The sequence below is a fragment of the Leucopleurus acutus genome (genome assembly GCF_964270905.1).
Source record: "Leucopleurus acutus genome assembly, chromosome: 7".
In the NCBI taxonomy this organism is placed as follows: Eukaryota; Metazoa; Chordata; class Mammalia; order Artiodactyla; family Delphinidae; genus Leucopleurus; species Leucopleurus acutus.
In genome coordinates, this window is record NC_139150.1 from 101,036,162 (window position 1) to 101,058,551 (window position 22,390).

Consider the following 22,390-nt stretch of genomic DNA (forward strand, 5'->3'; position numbering starts at 1 on the left):
AAGAGCTAAATAAATGGAGAGATGTTCTATTTTCATGGATAGGAAGACTCAATATTGTCAAGATGTCAGTTCTTCCCAAATTGATCTACAGATTCAACATAATCCCAGTCAAAATCTTATTTTGTGGATATCAATTAACTGATTCTAAGGTTTATATCTTGGTATTTACCCCAAATGAGTTAAAAATGTATGTCCACACAAAAACATGCACATGGATGTCTACAGAAGCTTTATTCATAATTGCCAAAACCTGGAAGCAACCGAGATGTCCTTCAGTAGGTGAACGGGTAAATAAACTGTGGTACATTCAGATAAGAGAATGTTATTCAGAAATAGGAAGAAATGAGCTGTCAAGACATGAAAAGATCCTGCTGATGAGACTCCCCCTCCCCCTCCAGTTCTCATTTATCCAAAGACTGTACTGGCCAGTGTCATTTTATTTTTGCCCTCTTGACAAATATTCTAGAGGCTGAGGTAGGACTGTATAGGTAGATCCTTACTGTATGATATTGTTTTAGGGGCTAAAGGGGAGAAACTGAAAGTGTTCTACTCTTTTTTCTACAGTGTTGACGTTTTGCTAATGTATCTATTTGTCTTGTCGCACCTTTTCGACTTCAGTACACTTGGTGTACTGAGTTAATGGCTAGTACTGTTTTGGCTCTGTGAAAACACATTTGCGAGAAGAGTCAGTAGTGACTTCTGTCAAACTGTTAGATGCCGAAACTTTTAAATCCCAATTTTGTCCAGATCTTACCAGATGCTACTGTACTTGAATGGTTAATAAAACTGCGTAGCGCTGGTGAAAAAAGAAAAGTTTCTCTTGAAGGCAGGCCTTTAAAAAAATCTAACACTACTTCAAAATGATACTTCCCCCTTTCCCTGCAGAAAGCAAGAGGTTTTTGTTTTTGTTTTTGTTTTTAATCTTCACTGTGAGAACCTGGTAGAGCTCCTGGAAGTAAAACTCACAATAGTTTGGGGATTCCCTCTAAGACTGGCCTTCCTTGGTGTCTTTAATTTTCAGATTTATCCACACATACAGTTCTGGTTTTCCTACTTTGATACTGGTTCCCAAGGAGGATTTTGCCTGTAGGTTTCTGCTCTAGTAAGTTGTGATTCTCTGTATCTGCCTGTCTGTCTCTCCAATTTTTGTAGTAGAAGTTTGCCCTTTGATCTCAATTCTCTGATGGATCTAAGAGTTGTTCATTTATTGTTTTTTCAGCTCTTTTCTTGTTAGGACAAAGTGATGACTTCCACTTACATGCTGGACTGGAAATATAGAACAATTTAGAAGGAAAGAGTGGAAGAGAAGACAGTGAGATTAAAAAGGGATAAATTCTTCGGAGTAAAACTGAATAGTTTCACAAATGGTCACTGAGGCATTCTAGAAGATCATGGTTGTTAATGAGTAGATAGCAACTGTCTCGTATGGTTTGCAAGCTTTGAAGAAAGAAGAAAGGGGATTTCCCACATCTGTGATTGCTCTAACCCCTCTGTCTGAACATGCAGGCAATTAAATTTAGAGGCATTTCATCCCAAAAGAGCTAAGAAACAAATAGTCATTCAAATAAATAAAAGATTCAATTACTGTATTAGTATATTATATTTGGATAAATATTCTTATGCTGTAAAGGATAGGCCTTGATGAAATTGTTTCTTTACTCATAGTTTGATCAATTAAATGCATTCATTTATTCATTCAACAAACTGAGTCCTTAGGATGTGCCAGGCACTGTGCTAGACACAAACATAATTAAGAACACAGTCCCTACCAGGAAGGCACTTAAGCTAGTCAGAGAGACAGGCACACAAATAAAAACTTAGAAAACAATGTGGCACATTAAAAAATAGAGAGGTACACAGGTTATAGAAAAATAAGGAGGGACACCCAATCCAGCCTGGAGCAGGAAGGAAGGAAGAGGAAAGAAAGATCGGGAAGTCTCCCATAACACAGCGGTGCCTGGCTTCTTCCCCTATAAACCTTGTAGGCTAAGAATAATGTATTTTCCTTCTCAGTCCTCTTTTAGCCAAGTCCTAATGGCTGTAAATCGTAGAGATAAGAACTAGAAATAACTGGATAATGCAACAGGGCATGCATATATCTACAAAAATGATGAAGCGTGCCCCATAAGCAGGTGAGACGACACGGAGCATCGTGCAGCATGGAGGCATTGTAGTAGCATCTGGAGAGTTTGTGCTTTATGGCTGAAGTGAGGCTGCTTCGGTGTCCGGCCAAAAACATATTGGAGCATCAGTAAATAAATATCGCTGCCATGATATGCTGATGTTAGGTGGCATTTTTTCTTCAGACTCCGCAGAACTAAAGAACTTCTGCAATCACACATCTACAGTAGATACTACATTCAGAAGCAGAAGGTGGGCGCTCGAAAAAAACTCAAGATCCTAACATAGAAACCTTTAATTCACAGAGGAGGAATCTGAGAGGAAACCTGCTTGTCTGAGGCCATGCAGCTCTTTACTAATAGAGATGAAACAAGAATGCGGGTCCAGGTGATTTCTTTCTTTATTTTTTTAAAAATTGAATAATATCTGAGTGTCGAGCTATGTGCTGAGTACAAAATATGAAATTTATACTCACTGATACTTCTCTACTGTCCTCCATTCAACCTCCTGCCACAAGTATCATACAGTCTCACTCATAAATACTTTAGATGTATCTATAAGATATACTTTTAATAAAACATAATCACCATGTCATTGCACTCAATTTGCTAATATCATCAAATACCCAGTTTAAAATTGAAAGTATCTAATGATCATAGATGGGTTTTTATGGTTGTTTGTGTGAATTGGACCCAGATCAGATCTAATAACATTGCCCATTAAACGTCTGTTTGTTGCCATTATTTTTTTTAAGAAACAAGGTCATTATCTAGTAGAATACCCCACTCTGGATTTTGCTAATTGCAACCTCAGTTTTCACTAACATGTTCCTCTACCTTCTGATTTTTTTTTTAACCTCCATCAACTAGTACTTAGATCTAATACCTTGATCAGATTAAGGTTCAATTTTTTGACAAAAATACTTCACAGGTGGTTCTGTGTACTTCCCATCACATTACTTCGGGAGGCAAGTAATGTTGGGTTGTCTTTCCTTTTGTGATGTTACGATTAACCCAGCAGGTGTTGTCAAACTGACCCATCCATTCTAAAATGCCAAGGGTGCTATGTTAGATGGGGTGTTCAGACAAGGCCTTTCTGATGAAGTGACCTTTAAGCTGTGACCTAAGGATGAAAAAGAGCCAGTCCTGCAGGGCAGAGGAAGAGTGTAGCAGTTGCAAGCCCGGCAGTATGAAAGAGCTTGCCATATACCCAATCGCCCCTCTCAAGATCAGCAGAGCTTTCTTTCCATTCTCCACCACTCCCAGTAGCTCTTCCAATCTCCAACAGGTGGAAGCAGAGAACTCTGTGCCCAGAGGTGTCAGGAACCCAGTGGCACTTTGAGATACAGGTGGTCACAGGTGCACAACTTTGCTCTCCTGAAAACGCTTAGGACCAGGACTATTTTGTCAGACACAGAGACCTAGGGGACAAAACAACCTGGTCTCTCTCATGACACGAACCAACCGGCCATTTTATAGGACATGAGAGCACGGCCAAAATATGGCTCTCAGGGTACAACTCATTTGCTCACATTACATACTACTCTTCTTTTCTGGAATGTTCTCCACCAGACTCAAAATAGTCGTGGTTCAAGTTTCTCTTCTGAAAAATGGAAAAAGTGCCAAAACATCTCACAGGGTTGTATCAAAGTCTGGTCTTTGTTTACAAAGCCAGACACCAGTTAAAGTGCTCAGGATAGATTTTAATCAGTAATATACTACTGCAATAGAGAAGAGAGTCCAGGATGAACTGTACTCAACTTCCATTTGTACAGAGGTGACTGGGCTCTTTAAAGGGAGAACGAGGGAAGAGGGTGAGGGTGTCTCAGTAGGGACAGGGCAGTGAAAAATTACAAACTACAGGAAGGGAGGGTTGATCCCTGTAAAACTCATTTGGGTTTGCTAACTAGGGCTTATCAAAGTAAGACTCCTCCCCTCCCACAGAGGCCAGGAGACAGGAGCCCTGTCTTCCGGTGTTGGCTGGAACATACAGTAAATTTTTTGACAACCTTGAGTTTTCTTAGGTAGGCGTGTTAAGGGGGGGCTAGGGTCATCCAATGAATATGCCTCGAGCTTCCAGAAACTATGTTTGTTCATGTCTTTATGGACCAAGGTGGACAGGTATAGTTAAGAAGAGGCTTCAGAGGAGCCTGTCCAGAGCGGGATCGAGGAAAATTTTTGTCACTTGTTACGAGCATTAAATGAGATACTGACTGTGAAAGTACCTGTAATACTATAACACACACATTAGTATCAATGGACACATTCATTCATGTAACCAATCATATCCCTTCCCCTCCTTCAAAATGCTTATTAAAATTCTTCCTTACACTGAGTCCCAACTACTAAACATCTTGCCACTCAGTGATAGCACCTATTACATTATGTGCTAGGTATTTTACATACATCATAACATTTCCTTCAAACAACCCTATTAGGAAATATTATTTTACAAAAGAGGCTCAGAAAGTTTAGGTACTTGATCAAGGTCACACAGCCAGTAAGAGGCAGAAGTCAAATTTACATTCAACTCTGATGATTGTTACCTGGTTTCATTAAACAAGAAACTCCTTTCACTCTTTTTTTTTTTTTTGCATTTCATCACTTATTTAATGTTTAAGCTCTCACACTAGATTTTTACAAGCTGGTGAACAATGACAAAGTATTTCTCCCACAGAACTATAACCACATGTTCCCAGACAGTATAAATATATGGTTGAGCTAACGTTAATACACATCACCATTTTATCCATTACATAATAAAACAAATTGTCAAGTATCCAAATATTAAGTTACAGAGCTCAAAAGGCGTATCAAATATTAAACGTCTGTTCAATTCATTAGCAGAGACCCACTTCCTGTGTTTTTTTTTTTTTTTTTTTTTTTTGCAAGAGAGGTTGGGAATCACACTTCAAACAAAAATAAGTTGGTAAACAACTTCAGGTAAGTATGAAAAAAACTTACAAGAATTTCAGAAATTTTATGATTAAGAATTGTTTTAGCTACAATAACAGAGTATTTCTACCCCCAAAGTGCAAACATTAAAATTAACTATAAGGCTTTTTTGTCTGGAGACCTTAAAAAACATGTGCTTCTGTACAATGCAGATTTTCAAAATGGAGGTGTTCCATAACAGCACAAAATGAGATTTATAGACAGACATTAAATAATCACTGTTTCTAACCACTCTTATGGGGGCATCTTTGTGGAGTATAATGAATTTCTACAGTTCACTTGTCTGCATAGAGGTCATGCTGTGCCCGGCAGTAATCTCCACTGCCCTTCAGAAACTCCATAAACGTGTGACCAAGAACACCACAGAACTGAGGAATATGTCCACTCATTGAAGACTGTGGCCTAATCATACAGCTGGTCCCGAGGCGGCGGCGGCAGGGCAGAGGCGGCGGTGGTCGTCGCGGGGCGGCGGCGGCTTCGCAGGCTCGGGCCGGGGCACCGGACTCGCTCCTGCAGCGAGCGGCTCCGAGAAGAGCGCGCAGCCTCGCCGCCCGCAGTCCCGAGAGCCAGTATGCGTGCGGAGGTCTCCTTTCGCCTTTTAAGTGGTTCAGTTAAAAAGAAAACCAATTTATTCTTAACACACTGGATGTGTTTCTTGCTCATGAGATTTTTTTTGTGAGACTCGAACAAGATCCTAAGATATTAGAAGGGCAAGAGTGAAGTTACTCACCTTTCAGTTTATGAAATATTTCTACAGAACCACTATGCGTGGTAGATATTTAAGCCATTGCTTAAATATCAGGACACAGATTAGTAAATGCTAAATTGTTCAGTCCAGGAAAGAGATCATCAGGACAGTCGGAAACGGTTCCAAGGAAGATTGGGGGGGGGGGGGGCGCCGCGTGGTATGTGGGATCTTAGTTCCCTCACCAGGGATGGAACCCATGCCCCCTGCAGTGGAATCGCGGAGTCTTAACCACTGGACCGCCAGGGAAGTCCCTCAAGGACGATCAGAATTGAGCTGGATCTTAAGGGATCCATAGGATATTGATTCTGAGAAGGAAACAGAGGGACACTCCAGAAGGTGGGGAGCAAGTAGAACCTTATATATCCCTGTAATTCGGCGTATATACTGTCACAGAGCTTGCGGGACCAACAGTTTCGGTTATCCGCTGATATGACCATAAACGGAAGCTAACTTGGAAGTTTAAATTATATGTCCGAAGTAAGAACGCCTGGTCGAGGAGCACTAAACGGTGATCCACGCGGGCGATCCTGGTGCCTTTGGCGCCCCTTAGCGGGACTCTCCAGTCCTACTACCTGAAACCACCGCAAGTCTGAGCGTAATCGTTTGCCTCTATACAACACCACGCCAAACTCCACGATTACCGAGGGGTCACGACACGCACTTTCCCGCCGCGCAAGCGCTACGTTCTCCTTTCCGCACAAAGGCTGCGGGAGGAGGGGTCGGCGCAAGCGCTCTGAGTTTCTCGGAAAATAGGGTCATCATCCCGCCTCCTGGCGCAAGCCGGTAGAGAAACGCATGCGCTGTGAGGAGGCAGGGACTTATTTCACGCGGCGGTGACGTAATGACAGAGGAGGAGGCGGCCCAGGAACGGAAGCCGGGAAGGAACCAGGGCGGAAGGGGACCAGGGCCAGGGCTGTGTGTGGAGCCTCGGCTGGCCTGGGGTTCCAATGTGGTCCCCGGAGCGGGAGGCCGAGGCCCCGGCCGGGGGAGACCCGGCGGGCCTACTGCCCCCCGAGTGGGAGGAGGATGAGGAGCGCATGTCCTTCCTGTTCTCCGCTTTCAAAAGGAGTCGCGAAGTGAACAGCACCGACTGGGACAGCAAGATGGGCTTCTGGGCGCCGTTGGTGCTGAGCCACAGCCGCCGCCAGGGGGTGGTGCGCCTGCGTCTGCGGGACTTGCAGGAGGCCTTTCAGCGCAAGGGCAGCGTCCCGCTGGGGCTGGCCACCGTGCTGCAGGACCTGCTGCGGTGAGGGCGGGCCCGTTCCGGGAGCGGGGCGGCTCCGCGCGGGCAGGGACCCAGGTCGTTCTCCGGAGCGCACCGCGACCAGCCCGGGGTCTGGCCTCCAGGAGCCGTCTGTGTTTGCTCACTGGGCGAAGAAGGAGGCTGGGTTAGGGGTGTTTGGAGGGAGAGGGAGGCGGGGTATGGGGGGAGATTGAGGGGCCAGTATAGCCCCTCAGTTAGAGGGAGAGATTAGATGAGATCCAGACGGTAAGAGAAGAGGCCAGCCTGGCGGAGGTGCCAGTGATTTGTCTGGACTGGAATCCCGTTATGTAGTTATTTCGTAGGGGCTTCCACATTTGAATAACCCCGGAACAGAAGGTCTGTGAGACAGGATTTATTGAACTAAGGAAGGGCAGAGCTAAGAAGAAGGTAGTGGTGGGGAAGAGGCCTGTACGGGTCTTGCCAGCAGCCTCCACCCCATCCCCGCCACAGGTCATGTGTCTGGCCTCTCTTGGTGACCCAAGAAGGTCCTGTAGGTGCTACCTGTGCGACAGGTGCAGGGTTTTGGAGGTTCCTGAGGCGGTAGCATGCACATGAAACAGACGTACTGCACTTCGCAGCGTGCAGGCATTATGCATACACCGTCTGGCTCCCTCAGCAGTCCTGTGGGTGAGATGGTAGAATTATCCTCAGCAGACAGAAGAGGAAGCTGAGCCACAGAGAGGTCGAGCGACTTGCTGGGGGTCACACAGCTGGATAGAGGCCATGCCGGGGCTGGACCCCGGGTCTTCTGATTCTAAAGCATTTGCACTTAACGTTGTATATGTCATACCCAGAGCAGCCTCGCCAGCACAGTGACTCCCTCCGTGACGGAAGACGAAAGTCAACTTTGATATGTTGCTTTCAGCTCTCTGCTCTTCCTGGTTAAGAGATCTCCCTTCTCCCCAGCCCCCTTCCCTTGGCTGACATTGATAGGGCAAGCCATTTCTGGAACTTCACCTTTCTAGGAAAGTGTGCTGTGGACAGTTTGAGTTCATACCCAACATGGGGAGACAGTAGCTGAAAAAGTCAGTGAGGGGCAGGAAGAGTCTGGGCTTCCTTATTACAACAGGACCATCCTCTGCCACTTCCCACCCAGAGACCTTTAGTACCTCGATTTCTCCTCTCCTGACTGCTGGCACTCCACTGATGCCCCTTGGGGCTTGATGGGGTCTGGGACCTGAAGAATTTCTCAGGGAGATATTTTTCCATAGAAGCAGCATAGCAGAGTAGTTAACAGCTTTGCATGAGGGCCAGATGGCCTGGGTGCAAATCTTCGCTCTGCCACGTGCAAAATTATGTGACAGAGGAAAAATTATATGCCCCTCCCTAAGCCTCAGTCTGACCAGTTATAAAATGTGATGATAATTGTACTTAGATTGATTGTATTTGAAGAGATACTCCTTATGTAGCCCTTAGCATAGTGACTGGCCCAGGGGAAGCATTCAGTAAATTTAGCTACTTAACACTAGAACCATGAAATGCTTATGTCTTATCTCCACCCACCCAAGCCTAGGAATAGCAGAAAACCCTTTCTCTGAACGTCTTTGTATTCTTCCTCATGTCTTGCTCTTGACATTAATCCATTATTGTTGTTTTCATTTTATCGTTTTGAGCTCCGTTTGTAACGGGAAGTCTCAACATAGGCTGTGTGGCCTCCTGTGCCTCTCTGTAGTCTTAGTGGAGAGCTTGCATTTTGGAACCAAATCATAGTTTAGCTTTGGCCTCTGTCATCTTCTCAGTCCCTCAGTTTTTTCTTGCAGAAAATTGTGAGGCTTAGAGCTGGAGCGTAAACAGTACCGCTCACAGTAGCCGGCACGGAGTAGGTGCCCGGTAAATGGTGTTTATGATGATGACCAAATTCCTCTCTGGGGGTGAGGAGGGCGGTGGGGACATTGCAGTAAGCCTTACTACGTGTCTTTTTCTTTCTTTGCCTGCAGTCGAGGGGAGCTGCAGCGGGAGTCAGACTTCATGGCCAGTGTAGACAGCAGCTGGATCTCCTGGGGGGTCGGAGTCTTCCTGCTGAAGCCCCTCAAGTGGACTCTTTCCAATATGCTAGGGGATAATAAGGTTCCTGCCGAGGAGGTGCTCGTGGCCTTGGAGCTTCTGAAGGTGGGTACTCAGAAGCAAGCGGTCTGGGTGTCATCTGGAGTGGTGGCAGGACCCTCCACGTTCCTTGGGTTGCTTGGGTGAATAGTTAGAAAAAGAACGGATCTTTTTTACATGGTGACAGAGTTGATAACTGAGTTTATCTAACCTCCCTTTCGCTGTACTTTGTAGTCTTTAGTTGTTAGTTGGACCTGTACATTTCAAGGGTGAGCCTCTGTCTAGGAATTGTCAGTTAACACACAGTTGATTCCTTTCCGTACTTGTAGGGGTTAATGATAAACTAAAGTTTAGAAAATGCTTTGCCTTCTGCGGTTTATGTACAAAAATTTCTTTCTGAGGACCTTAGACTTTCAGCTTTGCCCTCCCCTAAATCAGCGAACTGGGCTCAGATGTCCTCCTTTTGTACTTACTTACCTCCATGAAAGAAGCCACCAGGCCCGTGATCCCTTCCTACTCTCCTGGTCACTCCGCTTCCTCCTGGCCTGCCTTCTGTCCGCAGCCCAGAGCATGCAGCTGATGCTTGACTGCTTCCCTTAGCAACACCCTCGGGCGCCTCTGCAGCCTTCGGGCCACACCAGAGACACCAGCAAATCAGCCACCTTAGATAAGCCCCACGGTCCACCATCCTTGCCAGAGAAAATCGCTGTATCGCCAAGCCTGGGGCCCCTTTCAAGGTCCCCAGCTTTAGGAGGGCCCTGGGAGCCACTTGGCAGCCCAGTGTTCTTGTCCGCTCCCCGGCCCTCCCACATGCCTTGCATTGTCTGCAGTCACTGCACTGAGAAGCTAGAATCCCCTTAGCCGCGCCTCCAGCTGTCTGTCCTCCCACCTCCAGTGTGACTTCCTCTGAGCCCTGCTTTCTCCCCAGGCTCAGAGGATGAAGTGTCCTTCCTGTGTTCCACGTGTGCTCACGAGTCTGTCCCTGCCCTTTGTGGCATCTGTGACCCTCCAGATCTGTATATTCCTTTGCCCTGTCTGTCGGTGCTCTCCTTCTTCAGCCTCTAAATCCACTCTGGTTTTCCCATCTCAGGATGACTCCTTGTGGGATCTGGGGCCCCTCCTAGTCACTGCTCTGTCTCTCCTTCTCGGCCAAGCTTTGTTGTCCCCACGTCCTCACCTCCACACACCCTTTAACCCAGGGCAGACCTGCTTCACCCCCATCGTTCCACCCGATTGCTGTGGGCGAGGTTATAGTAACCTTAAGTGTGTGCGTGTCTGTGTTTATAAAGTTGACTAAACACCAGGTGGCAGAAGTAGACTCGGAGACAGTGGTTATTTTTGAAACTCACAGAACAAGCCCAACTCACAGAACAAGCCCCTTGCATAGCCCTGGAGGCTTCCACACTGCTGGACGCAGGTCGGAATCCCCCGCCCCCGCCCCATGAGAAGCTCCAGTTTCTCCTCACCTCCACAGACACCCCCCAGCACCACCCTTCGGCCTGGGGAGCAGGTCTCCAAAATCTACCAGCTCTCTCTGTCCCCCGGGAGTTTTGACTGAACAGCATGCATTTTCTTCAGGGGAGCACCTCTCCCCCTTTGCACTGCACCCCCTCCCCTCCCAGGGCCCTGACCTCCAGGACCTCCGGGGCTCAGCCAAGACCCCACAGAAACCGTGGGGCGTTTCAGGTGCTTCTGGGCCACCTCCATCCCTCCTTGCGGTCGTTTACCTCCGGTGTTCTCCAGTCTGGAGCAAAGAGAGGTAGATCCATTTATCCCCACAGATGTGATTTTGGACTCAGTCTTTTGAGAGCAAACGCAGAGATGGGGGTGGGAGTGGAATTACATAGACCTTCTAAGGACCAACAATAATTTCTGACAGTAGAGTAGTCTAATCCTGTTTAGGTAGAAAAATAAATTTAGCTCTTCAGGGGCATGGACTGTTGAATCTGTACCCAGCTTACATCACTAAATAGAACACTTAACACTTATTCCCTTTCGGTGACATCTGCTATCAAATATATGGTGACTTCAAAGATATGGTTTTCTCCTGGGTTAGAGACTTGTTTTCATGTGTGAAAATAAAGGGTCTTATCTGGATATTTTTATAAAACAAAAACGCCTGTTTCTGCGGTAAATTGATTTTCCCAAGTCTAAACACAGAAAGCAGCCAGCAACTTTTAATTTTATTTGAAAAAAATACCAAAAAGTAAAAATTGCCCATAGATTTTGCTATTTAAAAATTTAAAGAAAGAAATTAAAGTTTCCTTTCTATTCATCCCATTTCCATCTCTTTGGGTCCATTCCCTTCCTGCTTGTGTCTGTAAGAACACACACATCTTTTCTTTTTTTTTTTTTTTTTTCTTTTTTTTTTCTTTGCGGTACACGGGCCTCTCACTGTTGCGGCCTCTCCCATTGCGGAGCACAGGCTCCGGACACGTAGGCTCAGCGGCCATGGCTCACGGGCCCAGCCGCTCGGCAGCATGTGGGATCTTCCCGGACCGGGGCACGAACCCGCGTCCCCCGCATCGGCAGGCGGACTCTCAACCACTGCGCCACCAGGGAAACCCCACACATCTTTTCTTATTGAGCCTATTATATTACTTTCCATGGTATCTTCTTGTTTGCATTTAATACTTCCTGGAAATCTTGTTTACTTGTTTACTTATCTACTGTATAAGCTGTCTCCCCTACCAGAAGGAGAAGTTCCATGGGCTCTGGGAACAGTGCCTGGCACCTAGTAGAGAGTCAGTAAATGTTAGTTAAGTAAATAAATGAATAGACACATACATACATATGGATATACATACACTGCATTTTTTTTTTCCAGAAATGGAATCTGCTTTCACCTGTTAGTCTGCACCCTCCTTTTTTTTTATTTTTCACCTTAGTATATCATGAGCATCCTTCCAGGTCCCTACACAATATGGCCCTACTTCATTCTTTTGGATGGCTGCAGAATAATCTATAAACACGCCACAATTTATGCAGTAGTTACCAAATGGATATTTGAGTCATTCCAATTTCTCCCTACTGCACAAAGACACTTCTCTGACAGCCTCGTGCCTACACGTATGTACTTCTACTTTTATTTTTATGGAATTGATTTCTAGAAGTGCATGTGTACATTTTAAATTTTAACAGAAATTGCCAAATTGCTTTTCAAAAGCTTGTGTAAATTTACACTTTCACGAAGATTGCATTGAAGTGTCCAGTCTCTTCACATCCTTGCCAGCCCTGGATAACAGCAATCTTTCAAATTTTGCCAATTTGATGAACAAAAATGATACTTCCTATTGGTGATTTGAGCATCTTTTCACCTATCTACTGGCCATTTACATATTCCTTTCTGTGAATTGCCTCTTTATATCCTTTGCCTGTTTTTTATTTTGGATTCTTTGTCTTTTATATTCATTTGTAGGAGTTCTTTATTAGGGATAGATAGATACATAATATATTTAGTATTAGGGATGTTAATATTGTTTCCCAGTCTCTTGTTTGCTTTTCATTTTTATTTATGATGTCTTTTTTTGTTTGTTTCTTTTGCGGTACGCGGGCCTCTCACTGTTGTGGCCTCTCCCGTTGCGGAGCACAGGCTCCGGACGCGCAGGCTCAGCGGCCATGGCTCACGGGCCCAGCCGCTCCGCGGCATGTGGGATCTTCCCAGACCAGGGCACGAACCCGTGTCCCCTGCATCGGCAGGCGGACTCTCAACCACTGCGCCACCAGGGAAGCCCATGATGTCTTTTACTATATAAATGTTTTTATATTTCTACAGTCAGAGTTCTCAAATTTTCCTTTATGGCTCTTGAATTTCTGCTCATGCTTAGGAAGGCATCCTCTACTTCAAGGTTATCAGATTTTTTAAATATTTTCTTCGAAGTATTTTATACTTTCATTTTCTCAATTTAAGTTTTAATAATTCGGTATGTAGTTTTGTATATGTGGTAGAGAAAAGCTGTTTTCTTCTAAATGAGTAGCCAGTTGTCTTAACATCATTTGTTACTGTTGTGTACCATTAATATGTGTGTGGACAGCACACCGTTCTTATTACAGTAGATTTGTAGTAAATGTTTTTATCTGACAGCACAGTCAGATCTAATGAAAGCTCTAGTTTCTGTCTTATCAGACTCCTCTGCTGCCTTGGATACTGTTGACCACTCACTCCTTAAAATTTTCCGTTACCTTGACCTTGTTTTCACTACAGTGCAGGCTCTCCTTGGTTCTCCCCAGGCAGTTTCTGGATCGCTTTTGTGAGTTCCTTCATCTCCCGAACGTTTTGAATGTTGGTCTTCCTTCAGCTTATTACTTTGCTATCTGCATTTTCTTGGGTAACTCACTTATACTTGCGATTTTAATTACCTTCTATATGCTGAGGACTTTCAGATTAATATATCTCCTGTCCTGGCATCTCCTTCGATTTTTTTTTTATTTATTTATTTTTTTGCGGTACGCGGGCCCCTCACTGCCGTGGCCTCTCCCGCCGCGGAGCACAGGCTCCTGACGCGCAGCTTCAGCGGCCATGGCTCACGGGTCCAGCCGCTCCATGGCAGGTGGGATCTTCCCGGACCGGGGCACGAACCCGTGTCCCCTGCATCGGCAGGCGGACTCTCAACCACTGCGCCACCAGGGAAGCCCAGAGCTTCAGAATTTTATATCCAGTTATCTCCTGTACAATCTCAAGCATCCCAAACCAACATGTCCAAAACGGAATGTTTTGTCTTGCCTTTAAAAGTATGCTTTTCCTCCTGAATTCTTGTTGTTAATCCACCCAGTCACTCAAGCCAGAACCCAGGAATCATCCCAGATTCCTCTTTTGCCTTTCCCCCCAGACCCAGTTACCATGGACTGCCAGTTTTATCTTTTAACTTTTGCTTGAATCCCTCCCTCTTTGTCCCTATTCCCATTGCCCTGTTCAGTCCCTCGTATTCTCTTGTATCAGTGGTCTCCCTGCCTCTGAGCCTAACTCCTACCATCCATCCTTTCCCCTTCGTCAGCTACATCTCTGTTAATCTAGCCGTGGCCTTCCCTTCAGGGACTACCCACCATCTGCAGAGTGAAGGACAGCATAGAAGATACATTACACTTTGTATGAGGCAGAAGGGCTTCTGCTGTCTCAGCCCTTCCCACCCGCATCCATAAACACCACACTGGACTCAGACTCCCTGCCGTTGAGGGACTCGTGACCATCACTCTTCCCACGATGCCTTTCCCACCGACTTCACCTAATGACTTGTTCACCCTACAGGATTCTGCTCAACAATCTTTTTTTTTTTCTGAGCAATTGCTGAACTCCTTGGGTATTCCTTCCCTGTATTTTCATAGCATTCTGTGCATACTTCAGTAAATATTTCTTGTTTACAGAAGACCGAGAGAGTAATTTCCATGAAAGAGGAAGACAGTGGCATTGTTTTTTGGAACTTGTATTTCTTAGACTTCTCACAAAAATCCTATCCCACCCATTTGTCACATAAGACTCTTTATAGACTCAATAATTTCCGGTTTGCAGGATTGCCATTTGGCATAAAAATGGAGAGACCAGGGGCTTCCCTGGTGGCGCAGTGGTTGGGAGTCCGCCTGCCAATGCAGGGGACGCGGGTTCGTGCCCCGGTCCGGGAGGATCCCGCGTGCCGCGGAGTGGATGGGCCCGTGAGCCATGGCCACTGGGCCTGCGTGTCCGGAGCCTGTGCTCCGCGACGGGAGAGGCCACAGCAGTGAGAGGCGCGCGTATCGCAAAAAAAAAAAAAAAAAAAAAATGGAGAGACCAGGATTGGCAGGGAATTTAAGTATCATCTCATCCACCTTCTCCAGTTGGTGAGTGGGATGCTGAGGACCAATGAAACTGACTGGTCCAGGGTCACACAGGCTAGGCCAACCACCAGGCCTTGGCTCTCATTCCTGGCCATTGCACCACACCACACCACCTCATTCTCCCCTTGGGGGACCACGGGCCAGGGAGCTGCAGAGACATGAAGTCCTAGCTGGAAGGGCAAGCACACACCTGGCTCCCAATATATTACGTACCTCATTTTATCCGTGTTCCCCAGACTTTCCTCCGAGGTTTAAAAAAACACAAATCCTTTTTCCTTTTCCAAAGCTGAAGACAGGGTCAGAGCTCCCCTGCTCTTGCCTTGTGTGATTGTGGATCTGAAGCACGGGGTCAGGGCTCTCTGGGTTCCATGGGCAGCGATCAGGGCCCGCAAGCACCTTTCTCTTTCCCTGCAGGAGAAGGCTGAGGAGGTGTATCGTCTGTATCAGAACTCCCCTCTCTCCTCGCACCCCGTGGTGGCCCTGTCAGAGCTGAGCACCCTCTGTGCGGGCTCCTGTCTGGATGAGAGGACCTTCTACTTGGTGTTGCTGCAGCTGCAGAAAGAGAAGCGAGTCACCGTCCTTGAGCAGAATGGGGAGAAGGTATGGAAACTCGCTGTTCCTTCCCTGCCTCGCCGAGCACTTGTTCAGTGTGTACTGACATGCCTGCCAGCATCCCTGCCTGTTGATTTCTCAGCATTTGGGGTCGGGGCAGCAGTAATTTGTCCCTGTTCCTCAGATTGTGAAGTTTGCCCGGGGCCCACATGCCAAGGTCTCTCCTGTCAACGACGTAGATGTCGGGGTTTACCAGCTGATGCAGAGCGAACAGCTGCTGTCGTGCAAGGTGGAATCCTTATCCCAGGAAGCAGAGAGGTAACTCCCCCTGAGCTGAGCACCCCTGACCTCCACCCTGGCCCTTAGAGCTGGTGTCCGTGGGCGCTTAAAAAAAAAAAAGTTATTTATTTATTTATTTATTTTACTAATTGTGAAAGTACTGACTGTTCAGTGCAGCCATCATGGAAAGCACAGACTATCACAAAGGAGAGAAAAATGAATTCCTCCCCCAAAGAGTACAGCTTTTAACACTGTTTATGCTCTTCCGTGCCAGTATCTGTTTAGCCAGTGTTTATTGAGCTAGGCCTTGTCTTGGGGACTTGGGGATAGAGTAGTTAAGGAGACAGGTCTCTGCCTTCCAGGGGTCTTGCTGAGGGACCTCTGCTCTTCCCCTCCAATGACTATGCAAGGCGTCCCTGCTAAAGGCACATTACCACTTCTCCAAAAAGTAGGGTATGTAGACATGGAATTAGAATGGGCTTGTTCACGCCCTCTTACAGTGGGAGAAACCCCATGTTGTGAGAAGGCCAGCGTCATTGGTGGCGTTAGGAAGTCATTCCCTACCTCCTGGCTCCCAGGATGGGAATTTGTCTTCAGGGTGCCTCGTCAGCATGTTTGCACACCGCACCCCCTGCCCGCCCCGCCCCCGCTGTAGGTGAAACAGCTTCTCCTTGGTCCTTTGCCTTTCCCAGGGGCAGACCCGCCCAGCCTGCATCTCTGCTTGCTGCAGGGGTTTGGCAGTGGGCTGTTGGGCATCGTTTTTCTGGCCATTGGGTGGAATGAATTTGATCTTCAGATTTGAAAGTACCTTCACTAAAAGTGCTGCTCCTGGGGACACTTGAGGACCCTGCCACCCGCGTCCTCGGGCCTCGTCATCTTGAGCTGTCCCTTTGTTCGTAGGTATAAAGAAGAAGCCCGCCGGGCATGCCGAGCAGGAAAGAAACAGCTGGTGAGTTCTCTCTCTTCCCCCCACAGCTGTGTACCTGTGCCCACAGCGAGAGGAGCCCCAGTTCAGGGAGTGACCTTCTCGAGGGGAACAGTCTGTGGGTGGCCCAGACACCACAGCTTGTTTTACAAACCTGGGGTGGTCTTATCATCTGGGAAGGGCTCTCTTCCTCTAGCCCTTTCGCCTGCCCGGTCTGACCCTGACCATGACCATGTCTCCACACCCCGCCCCCCCCAGGCTCTGAGGTCTCTCAAAGCCAAGCAGCGGACGGAGAAGCGCATCGAAGCCCTGCATGCCAAGCTGGACACTGTTCAAGGCATCCTGGACCGGATCTATGCCTCGCAGACAGATCAGATGGTAGCCACTGCCCCTCTGCCCCAGTGCTTGGCTGGTCTCTGCGGTGTCCGCCGCTCATCCCCTCCGCTGTGGCTTTGCTGTTTGGAGGAGGCCTGGGTTCTTTCAGGATATGCTTGGGACTGCCTTTGCCTCTCCCATTGGGCAGTTTTGGCCTCAGTGGACATGGAGTGAATCATGCATGGGTGGGGAAAAAAAACCACAAAGCTTTCTTTTGGAGATGAAACAATATTGTCTGTATTTTGCCCAGTGTTCTTTATCTGCACTGATAACTTTGCCTTCTCTTTAGGTTTTCAATGCGTATCAGGCCGGGGTAGGAGCACTGAAACTCTCCATGAAGGATGTCACGGTGGAGAAGGCAGAGAGCCTTGTGGATCAGATCCAAGAGGTACAGGAGGGGGTGGGAGGACACACCTACACAAGGCAGTTCCTGAGGACAGGAGTGACTTCGCCGTACTTCCTTCTTTCCCAGACTGTTTACCCTGCGAACTTGAGGACGCTTTCCTTGATTCTCCAATGGGGCAGCATTACTTTGTAACCCTGAACACTGAGACCCAAAGACCATTCAGAGTTCAAGGCGTTGTGCTTTTCTCTTACAGCTGTGTGACACGCAGGACGAAGTTTCTCAGACTCTGGCTGGTGGGGTAACCAATGGCTTAGGTGAGTTGACATGGTGCTTCCGTCTTCTTTCCTCTCTAAGATGACTTCAGCTCCTTGTGCTGTGATAGGTTTGGCTGTGGGTCTGCTCTTTTTGGTGCAGGCAGGGCTGGCCCACCCTCCCCTCTCTCTGGGGCTTCTCCACAGGAGTAAGGAGAAGGAATTGGCATTTCCTCCTTGATAGGCTGTGCTAACGACCCCTTGGTGCTCTGGCGTCCCTTACTCCCTAGGCCTCTTCGAGGGCAAGGAGAAGCAGGGTCCATTCCATGGTGTTAGCAAAATACACCTCCTTGATGACTTAGCTCTGTGTATGGAAAAAGCATATCTGCTTGAAGGTGTCCTCTGCCTCCCAACTCACACGATTTTTTTAATAAACCTTCAAGGAGGCCTGGGCATCTTTTGTAAAGCCGAGCTGGGTTTGCAGTCCTCGATCCTTGACTCAGTAATGCGTTTCCTCCCTGGGCTTTATGTGTCCTTATGTCGTCTTTTCTTTCCAGACTTTGACAGTGAGGAACTGGAGAAGGAATTGGACATCCTCCTTCAGGACACCACCAAAGAACCTTCAGATCTGCCCGACAACCCCCAGGAGACGTTTTATACCAACAGTGTGCCTAACCCTAGGATCTCGGACGCTGAACTTGAAGCTGAACTTGAGAAACTGTCCTTATCAGAGGGAGGTACGGAGCTGTATTCCCAGGGCTGCTGGTGGGCTTGTGGTCCTCTGGCTGGCAGTAGCGAGGCTCGAGGTTAACGTGTCCCAGCCCCATTGCCCAATCTGCCAGGGTACCGAAGTCGGGTGAGGGAGCTGTGGGCTCATTATTCAGACTTGGTCCCTTAAACACTGGGATGCTTTCGTCTCAAAGACCTACCTGGTATAGAGTTCAGTCATTTCTTCTCCTTGCAGGTTTGGTCCCAAGCAGTAAATCTCCAAAAAGACAATTGGAACCGACTCTATAAAGCCATTGTAGGACCCTCAAGTGAAGGACCCTCGTGTCAAAGAGAGACCAGGCTTGTGTGTGTGTACATAGTTATTTAAACGAGAAACTCTCGGAATGTGTTGGAAAGAGGAGGAAGGACAACCACTCTGATGTATCTGGATGCTACCACTTACTACGGGACAGATAGAATTTCTGGAAGCGTGCTCGCGAGGCGTGCTGCCAGCTGGGCTCATGGCCCTGCATTCTCATCTTTCTAGTGCCACAGTTTATACAGTTCTGTGTTTGCCCTGTCATCTTTCATAGCCTGCGGCTCCTGCCACGGGCTCAGTTAGGTTTGTCTTCCCCCACCAGCTTTGTTCCAGCCAGCGAAGGCGAAAGATTCGTGCAGCTTTGCCAAATCAAAATCTGTCCTCGTCCCCCACCCTCACTGTGTTTAGAGGAGTTTATTCTGTCAGTAGGTCCGTTACACAGCTCTTCCCAGCCCCTCTCTGTTTCCATTGGTCGCGAGAGGAAGGAGAATCAAACAGCTGCCACATTATGGAGAAACACACAATGTGAAAGGTTCTCCCCTGGGGTTCAGATTCTCCAGGTGTTCAGAAAGAGAGGTGACCCCTGAGTGGCTCAAGGGTCGTGACAGTTGGAGAGGGGCCTTGTGGGGTTGGTGGCCACTGCCGCCTCTTCCATCTTATGCAAAAGAAGATCTGCTGACTGGAGAAATGGTTACTCTTGGTCTTTTGAACTTGACGAGGAGAAGCCCAGGTGACTACAGAGCCCCGGGTGTCCAAACCCCATATGCTTTCTTAAAAAGGTATCATCTTTGCCTTGCCCCGTGGTGAATGAATTAAATATTAACTTAAATACATAAATCAGAAGAAGCCGCACAACAGCACACCCCCCCGCTTCTTGAGCCTGGCAGACAACAGCAGGTTATTTGAATTTCAGAAGCATGTTACGTTGTAGCCCACCACTCGGGGCAGGGGATCTGAGCCAGGATGTGCAATAGAAGCAGAAGACAGTGGCCTCGGCAACGTCTGCTGTGTGCTTCCCCGGTCCTGCGCTGCGCCCGGCCCCACCTCCTGAAGGCCCGTCCTCTACTTCCTTTGACGAGTGGGGGAGGATGGCGGAGGGGGACAGGCAGGAGAGGGCCTGAGTGCACTGGCAGCAGGGAGAAGAAAGACAGCAGCCACACTGCCGCTCTGCTGCGCAGTCCCAGACGCCTGCCTGGCCCTCAGCCCTGCCCCTCCTGCTTAGGGTGATGGAGAACAGAGGGGAGGAATTTGCTCCAGGCCAGGAGCACAAATCACTGTTCAACAAGTTTCTCTCCCACTCGGCCTTGGGAAACTGAAATGTTGGGGGTGAAGAGAAACAATCACTATTTTTTCTTTTTTTATCTGGTAAATGATTAAAAGAAAAACCCTGAGCGCCTCGTCCTCGTCTCTTTTTTAGGTTGTATAAAGTGCCTTGCTCCTTCCTGCATCCCCACCCTCACCTCCAGCATACACACACGGGTTCTCTCACTGACGCCACCAGGAGAAGGCTGGCCGGCTTCCTAGCGGGAGTCCCTAGCTGCTGGGAAAGTGGTCAGCCTACCTGATGGCTCTCACGCCGACACAGTTATTAAATGGCCTCTTGTTTAAGAATGTGCCATCATTTTCCTCACTCTTTTCCTCTGCCTCTTCCCTCTAGATGACCCACTTTCCTCGGCCCGTGCGACCGCACCGTATTTTGGTCTGGCACCAGTATTTACTCAGTGCCTGTTACACGCATGGGGTTTGCCGTCCATGGCGGGAGACAGGTTTTGAGCCTGCGAGCAGAGCTAGAACGGGCTAGAAGATCTGCCGCAGCACTCGGTACGTTAGCAGGTGAACCAACCAGCAAAAGGCGTCTGGAGGAGCCAGGGGCAGAGACGGTTTGAACAGAACAGAGTGGAGATGGGGCGGTGGGGGGGGTGTGTGTGTGTGGATGTAGTAGGGAACCCTCTCCACCCCCAGAAGTGTAAGTGCCTGGACTTGGAGCCTCTTATCTGCTCTCCTGTTACTCTTTCTCTCGCTGAGCTGAGCTGCTAAGGAGTCCTTGCTTCAATGTTTCATCCTGGTTCTTTGCTGTGCAACAGGAAATAAAGAGGTTGAGCCTGGGCTTGGGTCAGTAGGACGAGCCGCCGTCTGGTGGTGGCTGCACTTTCGGCATTGGATTCCCGTGTGGGGCCTGGGTCTGGCCTCGGGATTCTGTCCTCTTGAAGGAGTTGACTCTGTTTAATAAGGCAGCTGGTGAGTTTTCTTCTATGTGGAGAGAGATCAGGCCCAGATGAATCAGGTTCAGATGCTGTGCTATTGGGAGTGAAGTTCCCTATGGGGTCCAGATACACAGCAAGGACATTCGGGGAACAACTATTTCAAGTTAAGGGCTCGGGGAGGGCTTCATTGAAGAGACGACGGCCAAGCTCTCATTTCCCTTGAATACTTCCTTGGGTTTTTTAAATCGTGTCAAGCAATCTACAAGTTTTAGAATATCATATATCCTTAATTCCACTGAGATCAAGCAGGGAGAGAAAACGTAGCTAATCAGATAGGAACTGGTCCTGATGTGGGTCAGGAAACTTGGTTCCAATTCTCAACTCCGCCACTAACTGGTGGCTTTGGAAACACGGGGCCTCTCGTTTCTCATTCATAAGGAGACGCAGACAGGCAAGGTGATCTGGAAATTCTGATGGTCTTAGGGTCCTTCTGAGCAGTCTGCTTCTCCCTTCTCTTGAACCCTTGCTGCCTCGTGACGGGAGTCAGGGCAGCGCCACAGCAAAGCCAAGCCTGGAAAGGTGGCTGGAGAGTCCCCAGTCCCTGCCCGCTGGGGACATGAATGCGGTGTGCGGAGGGCAGGTGGGGGTGGGAGGAAGGGGACGGGCTCAGCCTCAGAGTCTGCTGGGCCTCCCAGAAAGCGGCTCTTAGCCAGAGCCCTGCGGCTGCGTGGGCTCCGAGGTCGGGCACCCTGTTGTGAGAGGGCCCAGGAAGGGTGAAACTGCTGTGATTATCACTGCCTGCCCAAAGGGCAGAGAGAGTGTCCGAGGTTGAGCAGACCCCGGGAAGAGGTCAGGATATTCTGGTTCAGTCTGCTGGCACTGTCATCAAGGCCATCGGAAAAGAGAGAGAGCTACCAAATCTGTTCAGAAGGGTGAGGCCACTGACAGAGCTGCTCACGCACAGGAATCCGAAAGCAACCTGGCTTTGGGGTTGACGGGGGAGTTTGGCAACTCTCTTTTCTTTTGAAGTATTTCACTGTTTTCTCCGCCAACGTCTCATTTTACTCAAGTTGCAGCTACTCTTTGGGGAAAGTGTGGTTCCTTTCCTCCTCCTGCACAGAAACAATAGACACCCGAGCATGAGAGCTGGAAGGAGTCTCAGCAACTGGTGGCAAAGCCTCCGTTTCACAGATGAAGACACGGAAGCTTTGGTGACTTGCCCAAGGCACAGAGTTCACAGGGGAACTTAGGACTGCTGTCTTCCGCGTTGGTAGTCTCTCAGTACACCAGGCTCCTCTTAAGGCAGCCTCTCAAAAACCGTATAACTCCAAAGTACGCCACTTGCCGTGGTGGTCGGTGGTGGGTGGGTGGTAGTCGGGTGTGTCAGTGCTTTGAGCTGGCAGCTCAGCTTCCTCTGGCTGTCAGTGCTGTGATTACACAGACTTCTGTGTGTAGAAAGCCACCTCCTAACTGGCTGGCCGGTTTCCAGTTTT

General features: G+C 48.2%; 3 protein-coding genes across 4 annotated transcripts in view; 1 reads left to right on the forward strand and 2 right to left on the reverse strand.

The window, feature by feature from the left end:
- Window positions 1–22,390, reverse strand: part of ENTPD4 (ectonucleoside triphosphate diphosphohydrolase 4) — a 424,151-nt gene that overhangs the window by 215,673 nt on the left and 186,088 nt on the right. The window lies entirely within an intron of this gene.
- LOC309963764 (uncharacterized protein) lies at window positions 5,351–5,485 on the reverse strand (the record flags this gene model as incomplete). Its single annotated transcript, XM_082842315.1, has 1 exon — window positions 5,351–5,485. The coding sequence occupies one exon, from the start codon at window positions 5,483–5,485 to the stop codon at window positions 5,351–5,353; it is 135 nt and encodes a 44-aa protein (XP_082698441.1).
- Window positions 6,718–19,722, forward strand: CHMP7 (charged multivesicular body protein 7). 2 transcript variants are annotated; one of them, XM_082841997.1, is made up of 10 exons: window positions 6,718–7,069; window positions 9,025–9,196; window positions 15,353–15,538; window positions 15,675–15,808; window positions 16,670–16,718; window positions 16,953–17,072; window positions 17,359–17,457; window positions 17,669–17,729; window positions 18,224–18,403; window positions 18,631–19,722. In XM_082841997.1, exons 1-10 carry the CDS (start codon window positions 6,771–6,773, stop codon window positions 18,681–18,683), a joined length of 1,353 nt encoding a protein of 450 aa, XP_082698123.1. In that variant the 5' UTR covers window positions 6,718–6,770; the 3' UTR covers window positions 18,684–19,722. The 2 variants fall into 2 exon arrangements, with proteins under 2 accessions (XP_082698123.1, XP_082698124.1); XM_082841998.1 differs by lacking the exon at window positions 17,669–17,729.